This window comes from Castor canadensis, chromosome 17 (genome assembly GCF_047511655.1).
Source record: "Castor canadensis chromosome 17, mCasCan1.hap1v2, whole genome shotgun sequence".
Lineage (NCBI taxonomy): Eukaryota > Metazoa > Chordata > Mammalia > Rodentia > Castoridae > Castor > Castor canadensis.
The window spans coordinates 59,364,002-59,390,906 of record NC_133402.1 but is presented as its reverse complement, the minus strand read 5'-3'; the positions used below and the strand labels follow the sequence as shown (position 1 = coordinate 59,390,906).

Sequence of the window (26,905 nt, the reverse complement as noted above, 5' to 3'; positions counted from 1 at the left end):
CAGTATTGTTATTAACATTGTCTTGGGTTTGGGAATGTATTTCATAGCAGTTGTGTACATTGTATTTGGTTTTGTCATGAGGAATATACTTTTGAATTATACTGACAGGTATAATTTTGGTCTCTTCTTGGCAATACTGGGAATTGAGCTCAGGGCCTCATGCTTCCAGGCAGGCCTCTACTGCTTGAGTCCTTCCTCAAGTCCTGGTCTCTTTGAAATGTTTTTGAGCCATTGATTTTAAACTAATGATGTAACATAATAGTAACAATGAAAATAATACTTACCAGAAATAAACTGTGTAACAGAAAGGAAGTGAAAATACCTTAGAGAAGACTCACAGCAGCCTTTTAACTGTTACTCAAGAGAAATTAAATAACACAGCTCTGCTAGCACAGAACTGTTTTGTGGGATTTCTCTAGAAACGGAAAGTAATTTTGGGAAATGCATGTGGTCAAACTACTTAATAGGTCATTGGAGAGCACCATTTGAGAAACCCTTTTCTAACTCCTTTCACAGGCAGCAATCAGGGCTGGTGATATGCTGTGCATAACTTTCACTGGAAAGAGACAGTTCTTACTTATATTAGTCCTCAGGAAAGTTAATACCAGTCTTCATGTATTGAGCACGTTTAAATGCCAAATGCTATGCAAGGTCCTTTTACCTGTGTGTATTTTATGTAATCCTTACGTTAACACTTCAAGGTGGATATTACTGTTATTTTTCATAAATTAGAATATTGAAGCTCAGTGTGATTAGGCAGTTTATTCAAGGTCATACAGTCCAAATTGTATAATGATTAGCTACCTAAAATAGATAGATGAAACCATACTGTCAAAAAGACCTCTTAGTGTTTCAGTAAATAAAATCTCTATGGATCTGATCCAGTATTGATGTGCTTTATATTTATACCACATTAAAAAGAGAATCTAGAATAGAAAGTCAAATATGTACTTAGTGACTTACAACATTACACTCTTAAAATTACTTATAATTGGTAAAACATGTAACATGTGGATAGTTTTAATTTTTAATTTAATTTAATTTAATTTTTAATTCCTCTGTTGAATTTATTTTATAGTGTTTTTTCATGGGGCTGGGGTTTGAACTCAGGGCTTTGCACTTCAAAGCAGGCTCTCTACTGCTTGAGCAACACCTATAGTCCATTTTGCTCTAACTATTTTGTAGGTGGCATCTAGCTATCTATTTGCCCAGGCTGGGCTCAAACTGAGATCCTCCCAATCTCAGCCTCCCAAAGTAGCTGGTATTGCAGACATGAGCCACCAGCACCCAGCTTGTTTTTTTTTTTTTTTGAGATGTGGTCTCACCATATACCCCAGGCTGGTCTCAAATTTGAGATCTTTGTGTCATAGCCTCCCAAGTGCTACGATTACTAGTGAGCACTACCACACCAGGTCATAGTGCTTATCTTTTAAGATCAAAGATGATAATCCTTTTTTTTTCTTGAGGAGAAACTTTACTTATAAAACATTTGTTACTTAAGTTGGTACTTTTTTGGGGTGGGGGGTGGTACTAGGATTTGAACTCAGGACTTTGTCCTTGCTAGGCAGACACTCTACCTCTTGAGCTACACCCCACCCCTTTTTTCTCTGGCTTATTTTATTTTATTTTGCGGTAGTGGGGTTTGAACTCAGGGCCTCATGTTTGCTAGGCTGGCACTCTACCACTTGAGCCTGTTCACCAGCCCTCTCTGGTTATTTTTTTGAGATAAGGTCTTGCTTTTTGCTAGTGTCAACCTGGATTGTGATTCTCCTGTTTATGCTTCCTGCAGTAGCAGGATGGCAGGCACTCATTTTTCAGTTGAGATGAAGGCCTTGCAAATGTTTTGCCTGGGCTAGCTGTAGACCACAATCCACTCATTCCCCCAGCTTACCCTCCCAAATAGCTAGGATTTCAGGCTGGTGCCTGGCCAAGTTTGTACTATTTTAATATTAGGTATACGCGTTACTCTATAAGGAGTGTATTATGATGGGATCCAGCTGCGTGTGCATTATAGATGCTGAGAGAAGCTTTGAAAAAAAAGAGGAATGCAAAACAAGTTAATTTTGTCTATGTTTACGATAGTCACAGAAGTCATTTTGGTGTATGAAGTATATGTTATGGTTCTAAAAAATTGCTCTGCATTCATGAAATAAACCTAGCTTATGATTTAAAAATTTGTTTTATAGAGGTACTTTAAGTATTCATAAATACATAGTTAGGTTAAAAATTAAGAATGTAGATCCATAGTTTAGAAATAGTAATGAATATAGACCTAACAAGTTCTAGGCAGCCTGGGCTACTAACAAGTTTACACGTGAGACCTTGCCTCGGGGGGAAAAAAAATAAAAGAATAGCCTACCTCTAACCTTTGTATTCATTTAAAGTCTCCTGAATAACAGAACTTTAAAACAATATATAAACTATATGTTCTCATCAAAGAAACATTAGGAAAAAAAAAGTTTACTATAAGTTTAATTTCTTTCTTTCTTTTTTTTTTTTTTTTTTGGTGGGACTGGGGTTTGAACTCAGTGCTTTGCACATTCAAAGCAGGCACTCTACCACTTGAGCCATACCTCCAGTCCATCTTTTTTTGGTGGTCGTACTGGGGTTTGAACTCAGGGCCTCACACTTGCTAGGCAGGCACTCTACCACTTGAGCCACTCTGCCAAACCTTTTTTGTGATGGGTATTTTTGAGATAGGGTCTCTTGAACTCTTTGCCTGGGCTGGCTTCAAACCATAATCCTTCTGACCTCTGCCTCTTGAGTAGCTAGGATTATAGGTGTGAGCCTGGTGCCAGTCTACATTTAGTTTTGACCTGTGTTAGTTTTTCCTTCTAGTCTTAATTTCTGTGCAATTAGGTTGTTACTTGTGGGCTTTAAAAAAATTAGAAACACAATTCTAATTACATTATGTGTACTGTTTTATATTTTGTATTTTTCATGTCCTTTATTAACAATACCACACACAAATGTTTTCTTTTTCTTTTTTCCTTTGAGCCACATTCCTAGCCCCTGAAATGGTTTAATAATTTTCAGAATTACTTTAGAGATAGCTTTTACATAGAATTAGAGTGATTCAGATAAAATAGTAAGTTTTTAAGATGAAGCTCCACACTGATTAGTTTTTAAGCAATTAACACTGATTTGCTGCCAGGAGAAATGTTGGAATGGGAGCGGGGGACCAAATCCCATTGCATTTCATCTAAGTGGCCTCTGAATGAAACTGAAGGTTCCAGTGCAGATGTAGCATTCATCATAACTGCATGGTTCCTTCCACTACTAATGTATTTTATGAACATTCACTTTTCTCCTAACCGTATCATATAATAGAAGGGAAATACCTGGTCAGTTTTCTTACTTTTAATTAAAAAAAAAAATCGTTTCAGTCTCTTAAAATTTCTTTCGTTATTTTTCAAAGTAGTTTTCGGTTGAACTTGTTCGTCGGTAATTGAACCAACTTATGTTGGTTTCTATTTATCATTTGATTTAAAGAACTAACATTCAGGGGCTTGACTTTACATTGCTGGGGAGTTTACTTCCCAGTTACTCTTCTGCCAGGGAATAACTGACATGGGGTAGTCACAGTTCAAGGGTTTAATTGAGTTAATTGTCTCTTGAAAAGTTGTTTTCATAGTTTTAACATCTCCTTGTCTCAGCCTTTGATCTTTATCTTTCATGCTCAGACAGAAGAATAAGACTTAAGATCTCCCAAGGTTAGGTAACCCTCTGAAGAATGTTTCCTTTAAAGAAAATAAATAAAACAGGAAAACAGTATGTTAGTTACTTGGAAAAACCATTGACTTTGGTCCTAGTTCTGTCTCTCTGTCTTCTTGGATGATTTATTATATATCTCTAGGCTCTAGTTTTCTTTTCTTTAAAATGGGAAAAGTCTGTTACTCTTAAGATACTTCCCAATCTGAAACTCATGGAATGGACTCTCGTGTGCAAGCATTGCTCTTGATGAAATAAGGCTGGCTACGGGAAATATGACACAGAACATATTTTATTTTCAAATTAGTAGCAATAATTTTGTTTTCATAAAATCTCTGCAAAGCTGGTTGTTATGGTAAGCACCTGTAATCCCAGCACTCGAATGGCTGAAGTAGAAATATGGTAAGTTCAAGGCCAGCCTGGGTTGCATAGCAAGACCGTGTCTCAAACATGCCCCCCCACCTCCCAAAAAAGCCTCTAGTAAGATTTATCTGTTTACTAAGTTGTTCTGCTACCTCATTTGTTTAGCACCATGTTACATTTTAGTCTGACAAAGGATGTACCATTTTAATTATAGCACAGAACACTTCATGAATTCCGCTCCTCCCTCAATACCTACTTACTTTATAGGGTTATATCCATGCTACAAGCCTGCCTGGGGTTTGTAGTCTGATGAGTAAGTTTATACTGAAGGTCTTGAAAACTACAAGCTAGTTATACTGAACTTAACATTCCTTATGTCAGGTAAAGAGCTAAGTTTTCTCCTCTTAGAACTTCTTAAATTTCACTTAAGAATTGGCCAATGACAAACACAGACAGGTGCAAGAAAGTAGGTGGGTAGCTCAGTGTCACAGCCATGCTCTGGGTCCTGGGGTTGATCGCCAGCATCACAAACAAGAGAGTACAGTAACTGATGTTCATTAGTGTTTGAAATACAGGGTTCGGTTAGATCTAAATGCATTGTGAAGACCTCATTACTTTGAGAAATAGGAATTGTTTGAGAGCAGTGGTTCTGAAAGTAGAAGTATGATGCTTTGGAAATTTGTGAGAAGTGATTTTTTTTCTTTTTCTTTCCTCCTCCTTCTTTTTTTTTTTTTTTTTTGCCACACTGGGCTTTGAACTCAGGGTCCAGCATTTACTAGGCAGCCACTTTACTACTTGAGCCACAGCTCTAGCCCTTTTTTTGTTTTAGTTACTTTTCAGATAGAGTCTTGTGCTTTTTGCCTAGGTTGGCTTCAGACTAGGTTCCTCTTATTTGTGCCTCCCATGTAGCTGTGCCAGCATTCCTGGTTTGGTTTTGAGATTGGGTCTCACTAACTTTTTTTGCCCAGACTGGCTTCTAACTGTGATCCTCCCATCTCTGCCTCTCATGTAGGTGGGATTACAGGCAAGGGCCACCATGCCTGGCTGTGGGGAGTGATTTTGTTCTTACTGCTGATGGAGTGATTGAGGGAGGTGCTACTGTCCTGTAATGGATAAGCAGACATCCTGCAATGCCAGGACAGTTTTGTACCACAAGTCAGTATCTTAGGTAAAGGTGATGTTTGAATTTCCTTTCTGATATTCATTTAGGTGAAAAGCCTGGTTTTTATTATCCAAGTCTACAATTGAACTGTTTATTATATATCAATGTAATACAAAGTATGTTTGGTATGATTTTAATGTAGTGATTTTTCTGTTTTGGAAAAATCATGGCACCATTGGTAGTGGCATTTGATCATCAATATAACCCATCCAAATCACTCCATATTTGCAGTTGTCACATCCATGATGGTTCTTTGTGTGGGCACAAACTTTGAGTACCTTATTGAGGAGTGGGTGGTCATGTCTAAGCACTTACATACTGAGTAATGCATTACTTTATGTGTGTGTATGTGTTATATCAATAATTTCATTTCAGATTATGTGTAAAATATTTATAAGGGGTTCTGTACTTGGATTAGAGGTGAGAACTATTAATGTTCCTCATCACATGAGAGGAATTTATAGATTAGAGGCATGGTGGCATTGGCAAAGCCTGATCTGTAGTATGTAGTAATTGGTGATGAAATCAGAACTGTTAATCTCTCTTTCCCTCCCACCTTCCTCCCCTTACTCCCCCCATCCTTCTCTTGACAGAATCTTACTGTATAGCTGAGGCTGGCCTTGAACTTGGTATGTAGCCCATGCTGGCTTTGAATTTGCCTCCTGAGTGCTAGGAGTACAGGTGTGCGCCACCATGCCCTTAAAAAAAAAGAACCCTTATCGATAGTTTGTTTACTCTGAAATATAGTCAGTACTAACAAGATGTCTTTGATTTACTTCTCTATTATCAGTTTTCAAAATAATCATTTGGTGTCTTTTTTTGGGGGGGGAGGTGGGACTGGGGTGGTTTGTATTACTGTTAACTCATGATTTATATATATCTATGTTAGATTTTTTTTAATTACTTTTTTAGTGGGACTTGGGTTTGAACTCAGGGCTTTGTGCTTGAAAGAAGGTGTTCTGTGGGTTGAACCATACCTTCAGTCCATTTTGCTCTGGTTATTTTGGAGATGGATTCTCAAGAACTATTTGCCCAGACTGGCCTTGAACTGCAATACTCCTGATCTCACCCTCTCATGTAGCTGGGATTACAGGTGTGATCCACTGGCACCTGGCTTTATATTTGATGTTTTTATCCATGGAAGTCATTATTGTTTCTAATGTTCAAAAATGCTTCAAGGGCTTGAGGCATGGATCAAGTGGTAAAGCACCTGCCTAGCAAGTGTGAAGCCCTAAGTTCAAACTCTAGCACTTCCCCACCCCCAGAAAAAAAATGCTTCAAAGTGATTCCTGTCTCTTGTCATTATTCTTTCTTTAAATACATGGGGTTTGAATTTGCTTTATTTAACTTTAATGTCTGTGTTTCTCCTACTGTTACAGTTATAAGTTCTTGAAAGAAGGTGTTAAGGAATAGGTGAGACTTCAACAGCACAGTTGAAGGATGCATTTGTGGAGATGGGTTTAACATGAGAAGTATTCATTATGTGAACACAAGTTTAGCAGCGGAAGGCAAAGGCACCATGGTACAAGGTTCTGGACTGTGGAGTGATTGGGAAAACAAGGTGAAAGAGGCCGGAGAGAGAGACAGCAGGAAGGGCTTTGTTAGCTGAGCTGAGGAATTTGGCCTTTTTAATGCTCAGGTGTTGGGTTATGGCATTGTCATAAAAATTATCCTAGCTGAGAGAGGTCTCTTTTTTTATTAGCATACAGTCATTATACAAAGGGGCTTCATTGTGATGTTTCCATATGTGCATGGGAAGTACTGTACTTTGATCGAATTCACCCCCTCTGTTACTCTTTTTATCTGCCCTGCCATGAGAGAGGGCACTCTTTTTTTTATTTTTTTGTGGTACTGAGGTTTGAACTCAGGGTCTTAACGCTTGCTAGACAGGCTCTCTGCCACTTGAGCCATTCTTCCAGCCCTTTTTGCTTTGGTTATTTTTTACAATAGGGTCTTGTGTTTATGTCTAGGTGGGCTTCGATCAAGATCCTCCCATTTATCCCACTTGCATAGCTGGGGTGACAAGCATGTGCCACCACACCCAGGTTTTTTATTGGTTGAGATGGGATCTCATGAACTTTTGCCTGGGCTGACCTTGAACTATGATCCTTCCACTTTCCACTTCCCAAGTAGCTAGGTGAGCCACCACCCCTGTACCAGGCTGGGAGGGCTCTCTCTTATTTATTTGTTTGTTTATTTATTTATGTATTTTGTAGTGCTGGGGCTTGAACTCAGGGCCTACACCTTCAGCCACTCCACCAGCCCTTTTTTTTGTGATGGGTTTTTTCGAGATAGGGTCTTGTGAACTATTTGCCTGGACTGGCTTCAAACCACGATCTTCCTGATCTCTGCCTCCTGAGTACTTAGGATTATAGGTGTGAGCCACTGGCACCCATCTTGAGAGGGCTCTCTTGATTGCCATTTTCATTGGAGTTTGTAGGAAAAGCATAGCTAAGAAATTAATATTTCCTAAAGAGTTAGGAGGAAATTATGTGGTGAGTGGTTGTTAATGGAATTTCTCAGGACCCTATAATCTTTAAACCTACAGTTCTTTCAAATGTTGTAGACTTACCTTGAATTTGAATCACTATGGGTATATATTTAATCATGTAGTGATAATAAAATACATATTAAGTAATTTATTTCTAGTGACTTTCTCTTGCCTTTTTAAAGTATCACTTATAATTGGCCTCCTGTTGTATTATTGCCTATATTTAAATCAAAGAACTAATTGCAGATTGGTGAGCTCCTTCCCCCTACTCCCTTTTCCTCTTCTGAGACAGTCTTGCTGTGTTGCTCAGAGGCTGGCCTCCAACTCCTGGGCTCACACAATCCTCCTACCTCAATCGCCCAAATAGCTGGGACTACAAGTGTGTATTACTATGCCTGGCTTGTCATATTAAAATTGGCTAATGGCTGTTTTCTCTGTTTTGTGTATTGATTTCTAGGGCCCCGTGGTTATGAATGTGCTTCAACTTCATGATGCCTCCTGCTATGGCAGACATCCTTGACATCTGGGCAGTGGACTCACAGATAGCGTCTGATGGCTCCGTATCTGTGGATTTCCTTTTGCCCACTGGCATTTATATCCAGTTGGATGTACCTCGGGAAGCTACCATTTCTTATATTAAGCAGGTATGTTACTAGCCAGAATTTCTAAAGACTTAGCTCACTTTCTATGTCACTTAGGGTAAAATGTCATTCTATTGTAGAAAATGTAATTTATGTAAATTATGGTAAATCTGAGAGAGGTTTAACTTTTAGGTCATTGTATTTTTTTTTAAATTTAATTAATTTATTTTTTATTCATATGTGCATACAATGTTTGGGTCATTTCTTCCCCCCTTCCCCTCCCCCCTTACTCCCTCTTACCCCTCGCTACCCAGCAGAAACTATTTTGTCCTTATATCTGGTTTTGTTGAAGAGAGAGTATAAGCAATAATAGGAAGGACCAAGGGTTTTTGCTAGTTGAGATAAGGATAGCTATACAGGGAGTTGTAAGTCATTGTATTTTAAAGATTTTTGATACATGTTCTGTCTCATGGACACATCAAACGTGCTTACACTCCCACCTTTAATTTGTTTTTAACACATATGTGATAGCTGAGTTAAAAATTGACCTATATTAGCGAGTTTGAGATGTTTGTTTAGGTTATTAAAACCATCAAAGTTAGCTCGTCGCACTTTTTTTTGTGTGATGTTCAGTTGGTTCCCACTCCCCCATATACACACATGCACATACATACATCTTTCACAATGACTCTTGGGGACGAGTTTTCTGCTGAAGACCAACATATACATGAAATTGTTTTTCTAAACTTCCTCTTTTTTTTTTTTTACTTTTTTCCACTTCTCCCTCTTCCTCCTCCTCCTGTACTTCTTCATCATTGTCATCATCATCATCATCCTTATACAGGGTGTTGCTATGTGTTACTGGAACTCTATATGTAGCCTGGAACTCTATATGTAGCCCAGGCTGGCTTCAAACTGATGATCTTTCTGCCTCAGCCTCCTGAGTGCTGGGATTACTGACATGTGTCTCCACTCCTGACATCCTATTTTGTTGTTGTGAAATATGGACGACATACAATGCACCATTTAGATACACATTCACAATTCTGTGTAGCGATCACTAGCCATCTCCAGCACTTTTTCATCATCCCAAACATAAACTCTACATCCTAACTTCTCTCTTCTCCAGTTGCTGATAATCTCTATTCTCATTCCTATGAATTTGACATTCTGGGTACCTTATATAAGTGGAATCGTATAAGAAATAGCTTCTTATACATGCCTTATTTCACTTAGCATGTTTTCAGAGATCTTGTGTGTTATAGCATTGTAGCATGTATGCTAATTTCATTCATTCTTAAGACTAGCGCTCCATTGTATGTATGTAGCATGTATAGTTTACCCATTCATTGTTGACAGATACTTGAATTGTTTCTAGCTTTTGCCTGTTTTGAACAGTGCTGCTGTGAATATTGGCTTGAGTCCTTGCTTTCTGTTCTTTTGGTTAGAAATTGGATATGTTTAATCAAGTGATAATTCTATGTGTTTTGTTTTTTTGCTTTTTCTGGTGCTGGGGATAGAACCCAGGTCTTTATGCAAGCTAAGCAAGTGTTCAATTTAAAGTGTCCCCTCCACCCCTGGTAATTCTATGTTTTAACTTTTTTTTTTTTTTTTTTTTGCAGTGCTGGGGTTTGAACTCAGGGCCAATACCTTGAGCCACTCCACCAGCCCTTTTTTGTGATGGGTTTTTTTTGAGATAGGGTCTTGGGAACCATTTGCCTGGGCCGGCTTTGAACTGCAATCCTCCTGATCTTTGCCTCCTGAATAGCTAGGATTACAGGAGTGAGCCACCAGTGCTTGGCTGTGTTTTAACTTTTTCAGGACCCTCTAAACTATTTTCCACAGTGGTGGCATCATTTTACATTTCCACCTGCAATGCACAAGGGTCCCATTTTTTTCTTTCGGCAGTACTGGGGTTTTGAACTCAGGGCCTTGTGCCTTAAGTGTTCTAGTTTTTCTACATCCTGTCCAACACTTGTTATTTTCTGGGGTTTTTTGTTTGTTTGCGGGATTGGGGTTTGAATTCAGGGCCTCTTGCCTCCTGGGCAGGCTCTACCACTTGATTTGCTCCATCAGCCCTCTGGTTTCTTCATAATAGCCATCCTAATAGATATTAAGTGTTATTTCAATGTGGTTTTTATGTGCATTTTTGTAATAACTCATGTCAAGTATATTTGCATGTTCTTATCAGCCATTATTTTTTTGAGGGTCGTCTTTTCAGGAGTTTTGCAATTTTCAAATTTGACTGTTTTTTTACTGAGTTATAGGAGTTCTTTACATATTCTGGATAGTAATCTTTTATCAGATATGTGATTTTCAGACATTTTCTCCCATCCTGTGGGTTGCCTTTTCATTCTGATAACATCCTTTAGTTATTATTATTGTTACTAGTTTTTAAGACAGAGTTTCACTGTGCAGCCTAGCCGGCCTCAAATTCACCATCCTCCTGCCTCAGCCTCTGGGATTACAAGTGTGCATCACCATACTCAGTCAGAAAATTTTAATTTTAATGAAGCACCATTTACCCACTTTTTTCTTTTCTTGACTGTGCTTTCTCTTGTTTGGTTTATATAACTGACTCTTGGGATTGCCCACACCTTTTACTCCAGGTCTGTTATCTCCATCTCTTGGTTTTTGTACTGGTTATCAAATATGTAATCCCTTTTTGTGATCCTGTTTGTGTTTCTACGATGAACCTCTTACATTATGTCATCCAGGAGACATGGGAAGAGAGGATGAGAGATTGATTGTGTTCTCCCTGACAGGGCAGTGCTAGTAGGGATAAATAGAAAAGAATTCTTGAGGAAAAGAATTAAGACTTGGTATAAAGTTGGTGATGCATGCTTTAAATGTTTAATTCTTTTGATTGGAATATATAATATTTATAGGAACATTAAATATAAAAGTTCTCATTGACTCTTAATCGCCATAGATAATTTGCTTTTAGTAATTTTGCTTGTAATGCATGTTTTGTGTGTTATGCTGTTATATTACTTTACAAACATGGAGTAATGCTACAACACTGTCTTGCAATTCGCTCTTTAAAAATGTTGCACCTGGGCATGGTGGTAGATGCCTATAATCCAAACTATTAGGAGTCAGAGGCAGAAGAAGCACAAGTTCTAGACCAGTTGGGGCAAAGTTAGCAAGACTCCATCTCAGAGACAAAAAAAAAATCTAAAGGTCTTCTTGGCTCAAGTGGTAGAGCACTTGCACAGCATTTATAAGGCCCTGGGTTCTCCCCACTACTGCAGAAAACAAAACAGAACCCCCAAAACTTTAATGTATCTAGGCTGGAATACATTGGAATTTACTTCTATTTTATTTTCACAGTTTTATAATATGTGTAATTCACTTACTAAACATTTGGTGAGCTTGAATGAGTTTTGATTTTGGCACCCTTATACATGTGTCTTGTACGCTTAGACTAGTGTCTCCATTCCAGATAAATATGTCTTATTTTTTTTTCCTGCAGATGTTATGGAAGCAAGTTCACAATTACCCAATGTTTAACCTCCTTATGGAAATTGACTCCTACATGTTTGCATGTGTGAATCAAACTGCGGTATATGAGGAGCTTGAAGATGAAACACGAAGACTTTGTGATGTCAGACCTTTTCTTCCAGTTCTCAAATTAGTGACAAGAAGTTGTGACCCTGCAGAAAAATTGGACTCAAAAATTGGTGTCCTTATAGGAAAAGGTAATTTAAAAGTTCTTAGTATGACTTCTTAGTGTATCCATTGTTATTGTGTAAGTATATCATGAGATATAACTTTTCACAGTGCAGTCCATGGACCTGTACTGTTTACAGTTTGGGAAGAAAAGTGCAGAATTGAGAGTAAATGTTTAGAAGTATTGCCATGGAATACAAGAGCTTGTGGTTTATATGTGCTTTCCTCTACCAATATTTTATAAGAACATATTGTACAAGAGGGTTTCATTGTGATAATTCTGTGCATGCATGTAATGTTGTTTTTAACTAATGATTTATATTTATTTTTCAAAATTATTGGTCTTTGACTACTTAGAAAGAAGAAAACTATTCTTAGGTTGTGCATCGTGGTGCACATGTGCAATCCCAGCTACTCAGGAGGCAGAGGTCAGGAGGATCAAATTTTGGCCAATCCAGGCAAAAGTAGTTAGCAAGATTCCATCTCAACCAATAAGCTGAGTGTGGTGCAAGCTTTTAACCTCAGCTATGCAGGAGGGTTGATTAGAAGGATCATGGCCAGGCCAGCTGGGGCAAAACCTCAAGACCCTATCTGAAAAGTAGCTAAAGCAGAAAGGGATGGGGGCACGCTTAAGTGGTAGAGAGCCTGCCTAGTAAGCTTGAGGCTCTGAGTTTAAACCCAGCACTGCTGAAACAAAACAAGACTGTTCCTTACCTCATGTACTTTCAAAGCCCTTTCCTAAGAGAGATATCCTTAAAATGTGAGCATATTTTATACGAACTCTCTATACCAACTAAGACTTTAAGCGGGTTAATATTTCCATAAATAGCTCATGTTTTTGACAAATTTTATTCCTTAACTGAAATTATTTTAATTATAACTTATTTTTGTAGAGAGTAAGTATATATCATGTCTACGCAATTCCTTGAAAATTAATTCTAGGGAAAATTTTAACAAAATTAAGAACAGAGAAGAATCTCCCCATGTAGAAATCTTGGGTCCCAAGGCCAACAGCTTATCAAGATCTCACTCTAGAGTGGGGATTGACTTGATGTACAAACTATAAGAGTTTATGAGGAAGGGGCTTTTATTCATTTATTTTTGGTGGGACTGGGGTTTGAGCTCAGGGCTTCTTGCTCACAAAGCAGGCACTATACTGCTTGAGCCACATTTCCAGTCCATTTTGCTCTGGTTATTTTGGATATTTGCCTGGACTGGCTTTGAACTGTGATCCTCCTGATCTCAGCCTCCCAAGTAGCTAGGATTACTGTCAGTACTTGACTGAGGGACTTTGAAGATTAGATACAAAACCAGACAATCACTGGAGGTTTTGAGTCTAATTGGCTTCCTCTATTGATGAGATTCTCTAATGTGGATAATGCAGTACCATTCCTTTTAAGATACTTTTCTTTGATCTTATGGTAATTGAGACTAGTTAGTGATGTTCCTGAGGTTACTCGCTGAGAGCACATTAGAATAGAAACTTAATGGTTTACTAAATGACACTGATATTTGATGACACTGAAAGTGTTACTTCAGAGGATAGCTAGCTTATTTTTGGTTTTAGTTTTGTGGCCCTGGGTTTGAACCTAGGGCCTCACTCTTGCCAAGCAGGCTCTGTACCATCCTTGAGCCATGCCAGACATGTTTATAATCATGTATGGTACAAGTCTTTTCTAACATACCAGTGGCCCCAGTCAAAAGCTACTCCTTTTTATCTTCTAGACATGCAAAGATTTTTGTAAAATTTTAGTTCTTACTCAGTAGAAAACTTTCTCTTGCTTATTAGGATCTTCACTTTGTATCCATCCATTAGAAAAAAAAATTCCTTCGTTTTAGTGCTCATAAAAAAAATTAAAGAATATGTGGAAGAAAAGAAAGTGTAAAACATTACTTACAGTCTTGTAACCCAGGACAGGAATATCCACTGATATTTTTGATGTATTTAGTTCAAATGTATTTTGTATGTTTTATGAGTTGTTTGTTTTGTGGTTTTGTGGATGAAAATATATAACCTTTGTGTATCTTTATGCTGAAAAGTACCAGAGTGAGCACAGTTTCTTTAGGGCATCTTAGCCCCTTGATGTTACCACTTTTTCAAAACTGAGAGTGTTTCTCTGGTCTCAGTGTTCTAAGTATGGATTAAGTAGCCACATTACTTCTACCTAAATAAACTTGGTAAACATAGCAAATAAAAATACAACAGATCCAAATATTACATAGGATATACTTAGGCTGAAAATTAGTCATTGTTTATCTGAAATTCAAATTGAACTGGGCATGCTGGATTTTGTTGTATATTGTTGTGATGTTTTATTTTGTTTGAGATAGGGTTTCACTATGTAGCCCAGTCTGGCTTTGAACTCACTGTGTGACCCAGACTGACCTCGAACTTGCATTCCTCCTACCTCAGCCTCCTGAGTACTAGATTATAGGTGTGCACCACTGTGCTTGGCAGAGCATGCTGTTTTATCTGGTGGCCTTACCATTAAGCACAGCACAATGGTCTGCTAAAAGATTTCAGTTTCTTTCTATAAACAGTATGCTATGTTTCATGCAGTATCATGTGGCTTATTGTATATAAGCTGTTTGTGTAGTGTGCCCTGCAGTTTGATCAAGATATAAACAGTGTTTTCATTGCATAAGTGTATATGCTCATCTCTGTTTATAAATTGTACTTCTTAATATATCTAGAAAAGCTAGATATGAATTTTCACCTTAATATCTAACAAGCTGATGTTTTCAGTGCTGAGCTGTCTATGAGGAGTCTACCCAGGGCTTGGTGAGATCATGCCTCCTGGGAAAACAATACACAATTATTTCAGTTACATTTCAGGAACACGGCTGCTGCCTCCTCTCCAAAGGAGACTGCCTTTAGCAGGCTAAAATACCTTTTTCTGAAAGATGGGGTGCCTATTCATTTAGTTCTCCATGTTTATTCCAACTAATCATTTCAGAGCTGTTGTTTGGATTCTGATGATTTCCTGTGTTGAAAGTGTAAGGTACCACACTGCATGATTAATTTTTCCAACCTCCAGTGAAAAGGAATTGAACTCAGAACCTCATACTTGCTAGGCAGGCACTCTATTATTTGAGTTATGCCCTCCGATTATCTTTCCTAAATAAAAAAATTTATGCATTTTCTGTGTGCTCTTTTTTGCATAAAAGAGCTTACTGACCTATTCTTTTCCTACTTTTTAAATGTAGTACATCTGGAGCTATTAATAACATAGATCTATTTTATTCTTTTTAACACCTACACTGCTGTATATTCTTTTTGTCTCCTCCCCTTCCCTACTTTTCCCTCTCCTTTCCTCCCTCTCCTCTCCTCTCTTTCTCATTCTCTCATTCATTCATTTATTTTTTTTATTTCTGGAGACAGGTTATGTAGTCCAGGCTGAGTTTGAATTCCAGTATCCTCCTGCCTCAGTCTCTTTCGTGCTGGGATCATAGAGGCATGTCACCATGCCCAGCTAAGATTTTATATTTTAGAGCAGTTTTAGGTCCACAGGAAAATTGACAGGAAGGTATAGAGATCTTCTACATGTCCTCTTTCACTGCACCAGTGTAGCTACCTCTGTGGTTTACTAAGTTTTAAGTTAAATAATAATTTGGAGATTTCTTTTTTCTGATACAATATTTGGAACAATTTTTAGATTTTTAGTCTTTCTCATATATTTTAAATGTGATTTATTTGCTTTGTTTAAAAAAACTATTGCTCATTTATAGGTAGTTTTAAATTTTGTATTATGAATTTCAGTGATTATATGACTGGCTATCAATCCACATTCGTTTATAAGGTTTTAAGTTTATATTTGTCTTCTGTATATGAGATTTATTTTTTAATATTTTATCTAGCTTCTTTTATGATCTTTCATACTATTTTCCTGCCCAGTTTGGTCTGCTTGATAAAAACCAAACATCAAGTTAATTTTTGTTGAAAATATTTTGTGTTTTAATTTATTATTAGCTACTGAAAATGACACATTTACAAAATATGTTTAGGTCTTCATGAATTTGATGCCTTGAAGGATCCTGAAGTGAATGAATTTCGAAGAAAAATGCGTAAATTCAGTGAGGAAAAGATTCAGTCTCTTGTGGGATTATCGTGGATTGACTGGCTGAAGCAGACATATCCTCCAGAGCACGAACCATCTGTCCTTGAAAACTTGGAAGATAAACTTTATGGAGGAAAGCTCATTGTGGCTGTTCACTTTGAAAATAGTCAGGTAGCTTTATGTTTCTTAAAAAATACTTTGAAATAAATTTCTGATTTTTATCTGAATGCTGCGCCATTCTAAAAAGTGTCTCTTGCTTTCCTAGTAAGAACTAATTACAAAGAAAACTTAAAATTTAAGATGGGTGTATATTTAGAATTATGTAGTGCATCTAAAATGATTCCCTTGCATATATAATTTCTATGATTTTTTGATATGATTTCTTGATAGTTTAGAATAGTGTTGTAAAATTAACTGTTCAGTTTTTACATTTTAAAGGTATGTTTAAAAAAACTCAAATCATTGTAAAGAGATGTTTATATCTATAAAGGAAGGCCTGATCAAAATATTTTTCCATATTCTTAATTTGTATTTTATGAAAATGCAAATTAAGTGGTGGTATGGAATTTGATGTTACAATAAGTGTATATATAAGTAGTCCATATCTGAATAATCTATTTGCCATTACCTTTGTGTCAAGTATGGTCATCCTATCATCTAGGTGCTGCCTTATACTAAGGTGGTAATTCAAGGATGTCTGTTCTTGATAGTCTCTGATAACCATAACAGTGGTAACAATTATAATAGTAGCTATTCTCTATTAAGCATTTACATTATGTAAGATATTTTTCATATTCTCCAGTTCCCACCTATAAAGTGTTGTTGTCCTCTTCTTATTTTTGCCATGCTGGGGATTGAACCCAGGACCTTGCATGTGCTAGGCAAGCACTCAGCCACTGAGCTATGTATACCTAGCTCTAAAGTACTTATACCTGTTAAACACTGAAGAAACTTGAAAGGGCGAGGTTAGTGTTTTGTGCCAGGCCTAATAGTCAACAGTAGAACCAGGACTTTATCCAGGTGTCTGGTTTTGTACAGTTTTGCTTCCTTTTAGAAAACATGTTAAAAAGTATTTCTTAGGACAGATGTGATAAAAGCATCCTGCTTTCAGGCATTTTCCCCCCAGATAAGAAACTTGCCTGGGGGGAATGCCATTTTTAGTCTGTTCTGAGGTAAATTGAGACTAAAAGTTCAATTTGAGTCAAGAGTTAAGTATTATAAAGTGTCAGGTTCAAATTTAAAATATGTTTAGGGACTTTTGTACTAAGAGGTAGAATAAGGATATTTACTGTTGATTAAAATTCAGCTTGAAAACCCTGACTCAGGGTAATTTGCCTTTTTGGGCCAGTTGATTTGCATTAGAGATGAGTGAAATCTCTAGTGGGATAGACACATTTTAATGTAAGCATCCTCTAAACACAGAATCCTGTATACATAGTAGATGAAGATCTTAATGAAATCTGACTGGACTCCAAGCAGCCATAGATTTTGAAGTTGAAAGGAACTGAGAGAGAACGTGGTTAGAGTCTGTATAATTCCTTTTACAGCTACTGCTGTGTAGATGTGTGTCCTATGCCGCCTGTAGTAATTTGTTTACGCTGTGTGCAATCATATATTTAAATTTCAAATTTAAAAAATTTTAAAAGTTCATCTTGTCTTCTGACTTTTGCCATTTCAGCGTAGTATCCCTGAAATCTCCTTTTCTTTTGCACGCTAGATATTGAGATAGTTGAAAATGTAGCTGATATGCCTTTCCCCTGGTCTCCTTTTCTTCAGGTAAACATTTCCCCAAAGCATTAAACACAAGTTCCTAGATACTTGGATTGTATAGACCAGTAAAATTATTAAGTTTTTAAAAATGTTTGAGAAGTCACATACAATTTAGATTTTTATTTGGCCAAGTAAAATAAACCCAAAACAATAATTTATTACTGATAGAATTTCTTAAGTGATAGATACTACTAAAAAATAAGAGCGACACAATCTCAGAATACAAGCCCCTGGCCACCCACTCCATCATATATTCATTCATTCTCTGCCCACTCCTCTCCCCCTTCTGTAAAATGCTCATCGACCATTTCACCATCAACTGCTGATTATCACTCTAGCCCATGAGAAGCAACAAGTGAGAAATGGCAAACTAAAAATCAGAGAAATGTAACAAGATAGCTGTTTGGTTAAAAACCATGGGACTGGTAGGAGGAAAGCTAGGCAGCAGTTGCTGTGAAAGACACAGCACACTGAGTGACTGGATAGTCCGAATCAGGCAGCCTTAGACCAGAGCACTTAAGAAACAAGGTCAAGAGAGTCATGGGCCTATTGTGTCTCAGCTTTACAAAACAACAGTTCCAGTGAAATCCCCGCATGTATTATTGTTATTCTTTTATTATGATTACTGTTTTGTGGTGTTGGAGAGCCACAACCTTACACATACAAAGCAAGGGCTTTACCACTGAGCCTCTAACCCAGCCTGCATAATTTTTAATTCCAGTAGTCACAGTTTGTAAAGTATACTGATAAACCCTAGCAGTACATTCAAAGTTGGTTTTTTGCCTCAGCCACTTTCAGGGTAAGAAATAATTGGGGTGGGGGGGCACATAATTTGAAGTAGTCTCCTGGTGAAGGCTGGAGGGTGTGTAAGGAAATGAAGAGTGATACTTGGGGGCACTGCAAAGACTGTAGCAGAAGGATGGCCAGAAACACGAGAAACATTGAAGCACGTAGAATGAAGCCATCAAAAATAAACCTTTCCTTACCCAGGTAGGCTGAATTTCCACAGTGCTCATATGTGAATCCAGTCATTAGTGATTTGGGTTCCTGCCTTCTAAACAAAGTTTCTGTCCCCACCCATGTGCTTGTCTGTTGGGTGTCTCCAGTCTACAGCTGTTTGTAAGCATTGGATAATACAATGCAAATGGATTGCCTTGTACAATTACAAGTCTTATGAAGTCATTGAAAGTGTTGTTGAAGAACTGCTTGAAATACAGGAAAAACCAGTCCAATTGAATTCTCCTTAATCTAGATGACAGGTGGTATTTTGTTGGGGGGGTGGAATATTGGGGTTTGAAACTTGGCCTTGCTAGGCAAGTGCTTTACTTCTTGAGCCAGGCTTCCAGCCCCAGTTCTTTAAAAGATAAGAATTTGCTTTCAAAGAATTAAGAGAGGCATTTGGGGGAATATTTTGAAATCCTGACTATATATACAATTTCATTATATGAATCTGTTACAGTCTATTTTCCTCCTCCTCCTTCTGTAGTAAAAGTGATTAGTAAAGTTTATTAGGAAAAGAATACACTTTTAATAGACTGAAGGCATTTAGTCTCTAGAGTGAGAATGAAAACGACCTCCATCTTCTTTGTGATTGCTTCCTCCCACCAAAGCTGATGAAGATGAATGTTTTCTCACATACTTACAAAATACTTTTTTCTATTGTGTTTGTTTATTTTTGTGTATTTTAAAAGTTAGGTTGTGTTACTCTCACTGATTTATGAAGGTTTTGACTGGGGTGGGGAGTTTTCATCCTTTCATTAATATGTTCTGCAAAGCTGGATGAGATAGCACATGCCTTTAGTCCCATCTTCTCAGGATGCAGGAGGTTTGCTTGAGCCCAGGAGTTTGAGGCAATATAGCAAGACTCTGTCTCCAGGAAGAAAAAAAAAAGTACTGCAAATGTATTCTTCCAGTATGTAGCTTATCTTTTCATTCTTTGTCTTCTTTGATCTATTTTGCTTGCTTCTTATCCTCAAATTCTAGTCAGTGTTCAGCTTTCCTCAGTTGTTATATATGCATGTACATGAAAGCACACACACAGATTGTATGAAGACCAACTGCAAATACATGGAATACTGCTACTCTGTATTTTTGTTGGGGGCATACCTAGAAACAGAGTTGGAAAATTGTAGGGATGTGTGTCTAATCAGTTTATTAGATATCACCAGACAGTTCTTCAGTTGGATATACTCTTTTTTTTTTTTTTTTTTTTTTTTTGTGATACTTGGGTTTGAACTCAGGGTCTCATGCTTGCTAGGCAGGCAGTCTACCACTAGAGCCACTCCACTAGCCCCTGTTTTGTGTTGGGTATTTTTCAAGATAGGGTCTCCTGAATTATTTGCCCAGACTGACTTAGAACCATGATCTTCCTGATCCCTGCCTCTTGAGTAGCTAGGATTACAGGCATGAGCCACTGGTGCCTGGCTGGATGTACCAGTTTATGTTCCCAGCAGGGGAGTTTGGTTTCTCCTATCTTTGATAATATTCGATGCTGTCAATTTGAAAAATTAAGTTTGCCGTTCTCTTTTCTTTGACTATGGAATTTCATTTATGTTTTGTTTCTTGGACTGCTCTTTGATTCTTCAGATATATTTGCTCATAACTTATTTTAAGCTGCTCTTAATTCTTGAAAAATATTAATTCATTTTATATTCTATTAATGACTGCTGTTTTTCAAACCCGATTCCATTAGTTCTAATAAGAACTAATGAGTTCTAGTAAGAACTTACAGAAATGTGAGTTATAATAAGAATGTTTCTGAACCATTTATGTATGAAGTGGAATATAGAGGAAATTATAGAATTATTTCACGACACATTAAAGAACTTGGATTTTTATCATTTAAACTTGTGCTATTTAATATAGCAGTTGTTGACCATGTGTCTATATTTAGATTTAAATTTAAATTAACATAAAAATTCATTTCTGTTGGGTGTGGTGGCTCATGCCTCTAATCCCAGCTACTTGGGAGGTGAAGACAGGAGGCTCATGAGTTCCATGCTATCCCAGGCAAAGTTAGGAGACCCTGTCACAAAAACAAAAATGTAAAAACCAAAAGGGCTGGGAGAGTAGCTGAAGTGGTAGAGGGCCTGCCCAGCAGTGTGGTTCTGGCTTTAATCCACAGTACAATATAAATGAATGAATGAATAAATTCATTCATTTTTTCATACTAGCAACAAATCAAGTGCCTAAGAGCTATTTGTGAGTAGAGCTATTGTATTTACCAGCACAATGTAGTGTTTTTCCACTAGTACAGAAAGTTTACTGAGTAGCACAATTTTAGGCAGTTATGATCATTTCTATTATATTTAAAAGAATAGCATATCTTTCTATGACTTACTTGCCCACACCCCTTTTTTTCTTGGTGGTACAGAGGTTTGAACTCAAGGTAATATGCCTGTGAGGCAGGCACTCTACCACTTGAGCCACACCTCTAGCCCTCCATGACGTTCCTTTAAAGACAGGTTAGTTTCTGAAGGAGCAGTGGTTACTTTTGAGGTTGATAATACAAGAGGTAAAGGGATAACACAAGAAGGTGTTGTTGCTAGTTAGGGAGATGTGAAGAACCTGAAGTATGAGAAAGTCATTGGGAAGAAGGTGAGGGATTTGCAGAATCATTAGGACATTGATCATTGGACTGGAGGCATGGCTCAAGCAATAGAGCACCTGCTTTGCAAGTGGAGTCCTGTGTTCAAACCCCAGTCAAAAAAACCAAGCATATAGATCATTGATATTTTTTGGGGAAGTGAAGTGGGAAAGAAAAGGGGAGTTATGTAACTTCTCAAAGTGGCTCCAGTTATCCTAGCCTGTATGTGTTGATGCATATGAAACCGTCTTATTCTAATCAGGCTGTTATAATAGAATACATAGTTTACGCAGCTTGTCAACAATAGAAATTTATTTCTCACAGTTGTAGAAGCTGGGAAGTCCAAGATCTAGGCACTAGATGATTCAGAGTTTGATGAGGGCCTTATGGAAAATACAGGAGAAAAAGGCAAAAATACTAGAAAAAACAAATATGAAACCTAAGAGGTTTAGGGTTAATAAGTTTGAATTTGAGATATCTTATAGAAAAAGGAAGTGATTTAAATTAATTTAAAATATTCCAAAATTGATGTCAGGTCAGTAGAGAATTTTCTAACAATTGCAGCTGTCTACAGTAGCAGTTGGCTGCTTTGGGAGATACTGAACATCTTACATCTTTGGTACATGACCATATGGTTGAAAATTACTGTGTTAGATTATGAGAGGATTTCATATTATCAGAGAATCTGTAATATTTCTTTGTACCATTGGGTTTTATGATGAACAGACATGTTAATCCTTCATCTTTATTTTTCATTTCTATGCAAAGACCCTAGGTTCTATCCCTAGCACTAGAAATTACGTATTTCTCTTTCCATGTTTGTAAAATTGGACAGATTTGTCCATGTGTAGTTTTGTCCTTATAACAATGGATCTTTTCTTACCAGGTACCAACATATGCATTTTTTCTTTCATATAGACTTAATTTTTTTTTTCAGTGCTGGGGATTGAACCTAGGGTCTCATGCATGCTAGGCATATGCTCTCCCACTGAGCTATGCCTCCAGCCCCAGGCTCTGTAACATCTTAAAGAAAAATGTTCTCTGGAAAGTACATGATTTACTACCTGATAATAAACTTTAGTGAAATATTAGTCTTACTTGTGAGGTCAGTAAATGACTTGCAAGTTATCATAAATCTTAGGAAATTTTATATGGGCATATATTTATAATACAGAAAAATTTACTGGAATATAAAGGACAAAGATTGTACACATGCAAATATTAGGCACATTTGTACTTATTATTATAAACTGGTTGTTATTGTGGTTTTCCAGCACAATTATAAAAATTTCCTGCTTCTGTTTTTAGGATGTGTTTAGCTTTCAAGTATCTCCTGATATGAATCCTATCAAAATAAATGAGTTGGCAATCCAGAAGCGTTTGACTGTTCATGGGAGGGAGGATGAAGCCAGCCCCTATGACTATGTGCTGCAAGTCAGTGGCAGAGTGGAGTATGTGTTTGGTGATCACCCGCTGATTCAGTTCCAGGTATGTGTATCAGCTATCAGCTTCTCAGAAGAGTGTGTTATCTTTTATTTCTGATTTAAGAAAAAGTGTGTCCATAGTGGAGCACTTAGAACCTACAGAAAGCTACACAGAGTTAAATAATAGATGTCAGTAATTCTACCCTACCTTTGAGATTATCATTGGTAACATTGTGGCATGTTTCTGTCATTTTTATTTGCAGTTATGTATGTTCTTGGCTTAATGGGATTACAGGTGTGAGCCACTGTGCCCCACCTTAAATTATCTTGATACTTGATACTGAGTTGTTTAAGATATACTTTTACAGTGCTTTTGGTATAGTGCTGTTCAAATTACTTGTATTCTGTGGATTTAAGTATCTGCCTGAAAATACATACCTTCTTTCTTACCACTGTAGTATATCCGGAACTGTGTGATGAATAGGACCCTGCCCCATTTTATACTTGTGGAATGCTGCAAGATCAAGAAAATGTATGAACAGGAAATGATTGCCATCGAGGCTGCTATAAGTCGGAATTCATCCAACCCTCCTCTTCCTTTGCCACCAAAGAAAACACGAGTTATTTCTGTAAGTTCCATCTGTGAACCTTGTAACCCCAAGAAAGCATGTGGTTTTATTAGGTTGTATACGAAGTCTCACACACATGTCCTTTGCTGACTTGTTTATCTACCTACCTACCTACTTTGTCTGTCTGTCTGTCTGTCTATTTATCTATCTACCTACCTACCTACCTACCTACCTATGGGCAGTACTGCGGGTTGAACCTGGGGTGGGGCCTTGCACTTGCTAGGCAAGCACTCTACCATTTGAGCTATGCCCCTTGCCCTCCTTTTGCTCACTTCTTATGTGAAAACCAGTGCCTGTTTGCCAGACACATCACCATTTACTTAAAAATGAGCTTTCTATCATTTTTCTTTGCTCATACAAATAAACATAAATATGCCATTCACTTTCTTGCTGTCCCCCCCAAAAATCATCAGATTAGAGATTGGACTTTAAACCTAGAGTTGGAATGAGCAATTTGAGGCATTCTAGTAGAATATCTAGATATGTAGAAAGAGTTGTTGTGCAGAAATAGTTGAATTATCAGTGTGTTTTATTTATATCAGCTTACCCAAAGTAGTGTTTTTTTGTTTGTTATTTTTCTTTCTGCACAGTACTGGGGATTGAACTCAGGGCCTCATGCATGCTAGACAAGTGCTCTACCACCTGAGCCACCTGTTGTTATTGTTTATTTGAGAAAGGGTCTTGCTGTGTAGCATAGGCTGGCCTTGAACTTGAGATCCTCCTGCTTCATCCTCCCAAGTGCTAGGATTACAGGTGTGCCTCACCATACCTGCCTCAAAATAGTGTTTTTTTCATGAATATTATATGTTTTATAAAATAAACATTGTGTTCATTTGAACAGTTAACATTTTTTTTTATCAGTTACTCAATCTTTAGAAAGTATATATATAACTGTTCCTTGATAGTATGGTCACTATATTAATATAGTCAGTCTGTCCAAAGCTTTTAATATTTGGGTTTTTTTGGTATCCTTTAGAGGTAGTAGAATGTTGGCTGTTTTGCCATGAAAACCAAGTGCTAGTGGTTATAACTTACTGCTTTTTTTTTTTTTTTGTGGTACTGGGATTTGAACTCAGGGCCTACACCCTGTACCATTCCTCCAGCCCTTTTTTGTGATGGATTTTTTTTCTTTTCTTTTTTTTTTTTTCTTTGAGATAGGGTCTCATGAGCTGATCTCTGTCTCCTGAGTAGCCGGGTTATAGGCGTGAACCACTGGCACCCGGCAATATTATTACTGTTTGTCTTAGCAGTCTCTTTCTTTTTTTTCCCTTCCTTCCTTGTGCTGGGAATCAAACTCAAATACTCTATTACTGAGCCACATCTCCAGTAATGCTTAATTTAATATACATGATTTTCAATTGCTAATTCAGAGCTCTGTTTTCATAATTTTGCCAATGGACTTGAGAGCTGGTAGATGATTTTCATGGCTATTATAGAATATTAATTTCTTTCATTAAAATACCTCTTGATTCCTTATTTTGCAGCATGTTTGGGACAATAACAACCCTTTCCAAATTGTCTTGGTGAAGGGAAATAAACTTAACACAGAAGAAACTGTCAAAGTGAGTACTTTCAGAATTCATTTTGCTTTATGTTTTGTTATTGAATAACTTATACACTCAAATAATGTCACATTAGAGATTAAATTTTACCCATACCCGTCAATTAACATGTGATAGAGATTACCATATTTTAAGTATTTTTTTGAGTGGCTAGAGATCTGATGGAAAGACCAACAAATTTTATTTATAGATTGAGAAATTTAAACCAAACTACAATTCACAAGTTTCTATGTGAGCTTACTTTCCTGTCAGCCTTGCCAGAACTGCATTCAACCTCCACTTTAGCCTTTATTTTCTTTAAACTTGCTGAACACAGAGAATATGTAATACCACTTCCTGGAAGAAAGTAGATGACTGCATTATAGACCACAAGTTGATAACACGTGGGGTTCATTGCACAATTCTAAATAATTAAATAAAGATCGAACAAGGCATTTTGCCTCAAAGTATAAAGCATACATTTTCCCTTTTTTGGTGGTCAGAAAACTAAGAATAGTTTTTCGATCCAAGAAAGAGATCCAGTTCACTTCACATGTTTTGTTGGCATGAGTATATATTCAGAGTCACCTTGCCAAAAATTACCAGCCACTTGCTTGCTCTTCCCTGCCCCCTCCCAAAAAAAAGACAGAGTCTAGCTGTGTAGCCCAGGCTGACCTGGAACTTATTATCCTCCTGCCTCAGTTAGGATTATTGGTGTGTACCACCACACTGAGCTTAAGTCACTCACTTTTACACATGATATTAAAGATTCCTTGGGAGAGTGCAAAGGTAGTTATCAGGGTTGAGGGATGGGAAATAGAGAAATGTCTGTTAAAGGGCACAAAGAGTTATCTTGGATGAATAATTCCAAAGATCTAATGTACATACAACATGAAGACTATAGTTAATATGTTATGTACTGGAAATTTGCTAAGAGAGTAGATTTTAGGGACTTTTACCAGAGGGGGGGGGAAAAAAGGGAAGGTAATCTTGTGTGATAATTTACTTAAATATAGTAATCACATCACTTTGTATATGTAGTATACCATGAATAAACATAACTTAAAATATTCTTTGAGTAGTGTCATTAAATTAAGGGCTTTGGTAAGAGAGCCTGCCTAGCAAGCATGAGCCCTTAGTTTTGTGGCCCCAGTGCCACAAAAAAAAAAAAAAAAAATGAAAGTAAGGGCTTTGATCTTATGTTCAGGTAGATTTTTTTTTTCTTTCTTATTTTTGCTTTACTGGGAATTGAACCTAGGGCTTTACATATGCTAGCCAAAGGCACTACCTACCTCTTGAGCCACACACCCCATCCTTTTGTTTTTATTTTGGGTTTTTGTTTGTTTGTTTGTTTGAGGTATTGGGGCTTGAACTCAGGGCCTCATGCTTGCTAAACAGGTGCTCTTAGTGCTTGAGCCACTCTGCCAACCTTATTTCTGTTTCTGAGATAGGGTCTTACTGACATTTCCCCAGGCTGGGCTCAAACTTGCAATCCTCCTGTCTCACCTCCTACGTCGCTGGAATTACAGTCATGCACCACCACAACAGGCACTAAATTTTTCATTTTATGTGTTGTATGTGTGTTTATGACCAATTTGTCTGTTTTCTATTTTAGCAATGATTTTATTTTTCTCTTTCTTTCACGTCTTACCATCATAAGGAATTGAAACTCAACAAGCCTTGCCAGTGTGTTATATTCATATTCAAATTCACACACACACACAGTCTGGACTCAGAAAGGTTTTGGTTGTATTTATTTCTTAATTGGTTGATTTGTTATAGAATAAAGTGATACATTAGTCTATAATCTGATTTATTTACTTTTTAATAATCTTGGTCATTCCTATGGATTACTAAGTATTCAGTAGGGAAATTCATTCTTAAAGGCAGAAATCATATACAGTCAAAGTTGCTTTT

At 37.2% G+C, this 26,905-nt stretch overlaps 1 protein-coding gene across 5 annotated transcripts in view; it reads left to right on the top strand.

Annotated features, from left to right (window-relative positions):
• The window catches only part of LOC109691805 (phosphatidylinositol 4,5-bisphosphate 3-kinase catalytic subunit beta isoform), a 121,113-nt gene that overhangs the window by 37,827 nt on the left and 56,381 nt on the right, over positions 1–26,905 (top strand). For all 5 annotated transcript variants that reach the window (XM_074059635.1, XM_074059636.1, XM_074059632.1 and 2 more), the window contains 6 exons: positions 8,185–8,371; positions 11,784–12,009; positions 15,986–16,209; positions 22,703–22,882; positions 23,277–23,447; positions 24,932–25,009. In XM_074059635.1, coding sequence (XP_073915736.1) covers positions 8,201–8,371; positions 11,784–12,009; positions 15,986–16,209; positions 22,703–22,882; positions 23,277–23,447; positions 24,932–25,009 — 1,050 coding nt within the window. In that variant the 5' untranslated portion in view covers positions 8,185–8,200. The remainder of the gene's footprint in view (positions 1–8,184; positions 8,372–11,783; positions 12,010–15,985; positions 16,210–22,702; positions 22,883–23,276; positions 23,448–24,931; positions 25,010–26,905) is intronic.